General features: G+C 51.2%; 1 protein-coding gene across 1 annotated transcript; it reads right to left on the bottom strand.

Moving 5' to 3' along the window:
- Positions 1–3,726: 3,726 nt before the first annotated feature.
- LOC123112254 (mitochondrial uncoupling protein 5) lies at positions 3,727–5,146 on the bottom strand. The gene has a single exon (XM_044533203.1). It carries the CDS (start codon positions 4,982–4,984, stop codon positions 4,013–4,015), a length of 972 nt encoding a protein of 323 aa, XP_044389138.1. The 5' UTR covers positions 4,985–5,146; the 3' UTR covers positions 3,727–4,012.
- Positions 5,147–5,407: the final 261 nt, after the last annotated feature.

Consider the following 5,407-nt stretch of genomic DNA (forward strand, 5'->3'; position numbering starts at 1 on the left):
CACTCCGTATGACGGAGAGGTATCTCTGGGCCCACTCGGTAATGCATCATCATAATGAGCTCAATGTGACTAAGGAGTTAGTCACGGGATCATGCATTACGGAACGAGTAAAGAGACTTGCCAGTAACGAGATTGAACGAGGTATTGGGATACCGACGATCGAATCTCGGGCAAGTAACATACCGGTTGACAAAGGGAATTGTATACGGGATTGATTGAATCCCCGACATCATGGTTCATTCGATGATATCATCGTGGAACATGTGGACCAACATGGGTATCCAGATCCGCTGTTGGTTATTGGCCGGAGAGATGTCTCGGTCATGTCTGCATGATTCCCGAACCTGTAGGGTCTACACACTTAAGGTTCGGTGACGCTAGAGTTGTTATGGGAAATAGTATGTGGTTACCGAATGTTGTTCGGAGTCTCGGATGAGATCCCGGACGCCAAGAGGAGTTCTCGAATGGTCCGGAGATAAAGATTTATATATGGGAAGTCCTTATGCGGTCACCGGAAGTGTTTGGGGGTTATCGGTATTGTACCGGGACCACCGAAAGGGTTTCGGGGGTCCACTGGAGGGTCCACCTACCCCGGAGGGCCCTATGGTCTGAATATGGAGGGGAACCAGCCCCTAGGTGGGCTGGGCGCCAACCCCCCTAGGGCCCATGCGTCTAGGGTTGGGGGGTGGGAACCCTAAAGGGGGCGCCCCCTTGGCTTGGGGGGCAAGCCTTCCCCCTTGGCCCCCCTCTAGATCCATCTGGAGGGGGGCGACCCCCTCTCCCTTGCCCCTATAAATAGAGGGGAGGTGGGAGGGCTGCCGCACCCTTCCCCTGGCGCAGCCCTCCCCCTCTCCAACACCACCTCCTCCGTAGTGCTTGGCGAAGCCCTGCCGGAGAACTGCAAGCTCCACCACCACGCCGTTGGGCTGTCGGAGCTCTCCCTCAACTTCTCCTCTCCCCTTGCTGGATCAAGAAGGAGGAGACGTCTTGGGCTGTACGTGTGTTGAATGTGGAGGCGCCGTCCATTCGGCGTTAGATCGGATCTTCCGCGATTTGAATTGCCGCGAGTATGACTCCATCATCCGCGTTCTAGTAAAGCTTCCGCTTAGCGATCTTCAAAGGTATGAAGATGCACATCCTCTCTCTCTCTCTCTTGTTGCTAGAATCTCCTAGATTGATCTTGGTGATACGTAGGAAAATTTTGAATTATTGCTACGTTCCCCAATAGTTCATTTGTCTCATTGTCATTTACTTGTCATATCATATTGTTGTTCATTATATTGATAGCATTAGAATCACATTTGCAATTGTTAGGCCCACTTCATATTCCGCATATTGCCTAGTAATTAAAATCTGTAATTGTACCTATTCACCCCTCCCCCTCTAGGTCCATCTCGATCCTTTCAATAAACCAAGAATGGGATCTGGCAATAAGAGATGGTCGACACGTGTGGGTAAAGTTGTACACCCATGCATGATTAAATCTATTCTAATAGACGTGTCCGCGGTTATGCGACTACTTGGTGATCTAAGCCTAATCATAGAGAACTTCAATAGTTACTCTAAATTGCCAAGATAAGTGTGATTGCTTTGAATTACTTCATCGGGATTGGACGAGGATGAATTCATGGTTGTGTATTGTTTGGTGAATAAGATAGATGGACTTGAGTTCAGAACGCCTTATTGTCCCCATTACAACTACTTGGTAGTTGTATAGTCTTTAATACTCTTCCAAGTGTAAATAATGCTTCCGCAAACAAGTCCACATAATCCCCCTTTGATACTGGCTCATGTGTAGATAGTTTTGATGTAAGTCTTGTGAAGTACAATTGTACTCACCTTTGCCTCCTTAATAATTGTTGCAGAGGAGGCATTGATCCATTGGTGGCTTCAACATGGAGATCGACTTCGATGAGTAGCTTGGAGGTCCTAGACAACGGTTTGGTACCTTGGGAGGGCTGTTGTATTTTCTATTACAACCTCCTAGGCTTTCATTAAACTTAGTCTATGTCAAACAATAATTTGCTTCCGTTGATACTTGTAATGTGCTGGATCATGTGACCTCTGCTTGTATGCTTGCTCTTTAGAGCCTTTGAATAATATATGTTTGAGTCTTAGAGTTTGTGTTGTGATACCTATTGTTTCTCAACACATGGCATACATGATGTGTGTGTGATCATAAAGTGCATGTTGTGTGCAGGGTTTTGGAATCTTTCTTATGCAGTTGCTAACGGTTGGTCAAATACATGGTGAAGCTACTTGTTTAACTGAGAGTTCGAGAGTCGTTTCGCTCTACTCCAACCGTGTATGCCTTTTGTTGTTGTGTCTGGCTTGGGATTGATGCTCCAGCTCAGTTAGATTCTGTGGGAACCGTAATTAACCTGTCGAATGATGTTCCCCTAGGGATTGGGGAACCATTTGTTCCAAGCTTTCTGCAAGGAGATGACATCCATGGGCCAGTCAGATATCAGGTCACTAAGAAGGTGATGCTTCCCATGTTCCATGAACATCTGGTGCGGTAAGAGACAACCGCCACACACCTGTTCTGGAGTGACATACGGCTGGTTGCAACATTGAGGATCTAGCGCCATCACTGTCGCTATTCTGCAATTCCATTGCTTTAGTAAAAATACACTACATATAAAAGAGCATTGGTATGCACAAGGTTGTCAGAATCGTAACCCTGGATCATAAAAAAGTAGATTCTACTAACCAAAATCATAGAATCAGAATGGCTAGTTCGGATTGTAAGTCGTAGAATGTATAATAGAATTGTGATTTTGACAGCCTTGGGTAGATGTATGATTGTCCATCTGCCATCACAGACCGGTTTAAAGCCAAAATGTCGAGCCTTTGAATCAGTCGAACTTTTAGTAATGGGACCAACAACGACTTTGTTTTAATATAAACAAGAACTCAGTTTCCTCTTACCATTTTCTTGTCGACAAAGGCTTTAAAATGCCCTTCTAGAATCCACAACAATGCAAAGCACCACTTCTTTCTCCATCTTGCTTTGGAACCGGACCAATTGGTTCCCCCTTTCCCCGTGGCACGTTTTTATTCCTCCAACAACCGGTTCAAAGGACCAAACGCGTTTGGACAACTGTGTGGACACTGGATAGTCATAATATTATTCGTTGATGTCTCATGCCAGTGTCATTAGGGCGTCTCGTATGTACACAGAAAAAAATTAGGCATGCGGTCTATTTGCGTGGGTCCCAGCTTATGGTCGACATAGGAAATAAACATTGGCGATGCACTTATGTGTCAGATCTTGAATGAGCATGGCCATATGCTTGTTGGGCCATCCGTCCGTTTGACTGTTCGCTTATTTGTTTATAATTATTCTTACCAGATGAACATGGGAATGGGGTATCATTTGGCCTTTGTCAGCACTCAGCAGGCATATTATCTACCGAAGTACTAATCACTAAACAACACACAGTTCATGCGAAGTTAGAATAATCCTGGGGTGTGGTTCATCATCATGCAATGTCTTGTACTACAAGACATGGTAATTGTAACTTGGTAACTGCTGGTCCTGTACTCCTACCCCTTGTGCAAGAAAAACAACTGGTCCTATTCAAATGCTAAGCCTGCTGATTTGTCATTTCCTACCTATCTTTGTCTGTATTGGCCGATGCAAGTTTAATTCCAGCATTCTGCTTTCTGGAAGAGGTCTAGAATAAATAACAGCGCAGTGAAAATTGGTAAGCCTGAACCGAATTCAGCTCTAGAACACACATGAATCATATAGTCTACTGATATGTGTTATGAGGAACTGACCAAGACAAAGTATTAGGTGGCATAGATCAAAATTCCCCACTAAATGATCAAAAATTAGCACACATCAAAATTTCCACCATAATTTATCAAATCCGCGCAGGCACAGACTACGGTGTGGAGTTGCAGCTTGCGATCTATGGGAGAGGAGGGGTCATAGTTTTTACCAATGGGGTACGCTACATTCCTGGGCCAGATTGGCGATGGCCATGCCGTCTTCCTGGGTCTCTCAGAAGTCGAAGTCTTTGAGCAGCTTCCGGACCTGCTCGAGCGTGACGAAGAGCACCACGGTGAAGGGTCCCTGTCGCGTCACCGTCGGGATGAAGCCCTTGTACAGCGCCAGCGCGCCCTCGGACCGCACCGTCTTGATGGCGCAGTCGATCGCGCCGGCGTACGGCGGCGGGGCGCCCGGCTCCACCTTCATGTTCATGACCCTCGTCTTGACCACGTCCACGGGGCTTGACGCTGCCGCGGCCACCAGGCCGGCCGTGAAGCTGGCCGCCACGTGCGTCGCCAGCCCGTCGCCGCCCGGGCCGCGCCGGGACAGGATCGCCTCCTTAGCCTGGTCGTAGGTGGCCAGCTGCGACGCCGTCACGATCATGGCGCGGTTGACCGTGAGCGACGACCCTCGCCAGAGCCTGCGCACGCCCTCGTCGCGCGCGATCCGGCTGATGGCGTGCGCGACGCTCCGGTAGTTCCGCCGCTCGGCCGCGGGGAGCCGCCCGTCCGCCTGCATCCGCACCATGGCCACGTCCGCCGGGTTGCCCACGGTCGCGCCGACGCCGCCGGCGACGAGCCCGGCCGCGATCTTCCGGTGCAGCGGCAGCGCAGCGCCGCCGGATTCCCGCTCCCACCTCCTCTTGATCGTGTCGTAGAGCCCCATGGACGTCGAGGAGTAGACCGCCTGCCGCAGCACGGTGGCCGACACCCCGGAGAGCAGCCCTGCGGGGCCCTCCGCCCGCAAGATCTGCGCGCCGATGGCGATGGGCCCGGGCCTGCGCGGCGGCTGCAGGAGGTGGTCGTTGTGGTGGTGATGCTGCACGCCGGGGGGGAACACGAGCGCGAAGCGCATGGCTGGGGCAGGGGCCCGGGCCGCCTCGCCCTGTAGCTGCATGCGGACCTTGATGAGGTCGAGCGGGTGCGTCGAGCAGCCGGCGACGACGGAGGCGGCGCCGCCCTCGACGAACCCCTTCAGCCCCATGTCTCCGTCTCTGGTGTTTCGTCGGTGCGGAGGCGGAGGGTCATGTGGCTAGGAATCTGGAAGCCCCAGCGCTCGTGGGGAGGCGGAGGTGGAGGCGGAGGCGGCCGAGGTAATGGACGGCCGGGGGAGGGGAGGGGAGGCGGGCAGGCGGGTGCTGGGCTGGGTCTCGCAACCTAACACTTGTGGGCCGTGCCGTTGGTAGAAAGTTGGTGGAAGCTGCCAAGTGGAAACCCTAGTTGCTGCTGGCCCACGTGCGCGTGGCCAGCCCAGCGCCTTCCCCTCCATTCCTTTGGGGATTTTATACGATCTGTTGTATACTACAGTATTCTTTTGTCCATGTAGTTGGTGATGATAGTGCGATAGTAGCATTTTTGTGCCATGCCAATTGCCACTTCCACCTTCCATCTACTTGGAAAAGCTCTC

This window comes from Triticum aestivum, chromosome 5B (genome assembly GCF_018294505.1).
Source record: "Triticum aestivum cultivar Chinese Spring chromosome 5B, IWGSC CS RefSeq v2.1, whole genome shotgun sequence".
In the NCBI taxonomy this organism is placed as follows: Eukaryota; Viridiplantae; Streptophyta; class Magnoliopsida; order Poales; family Poaceae; genus Triticum; species Triticum aestivum.

Coding starts and splice junctions, on each gene's coding strand:
- LOC123112254 (XM_044533203.1), bottom strand. CDS start 4,984: ATGGGGCTGAAGGGGTTCGTCGAGGGCGGCGCCGCCTCCGTCGTCGCC.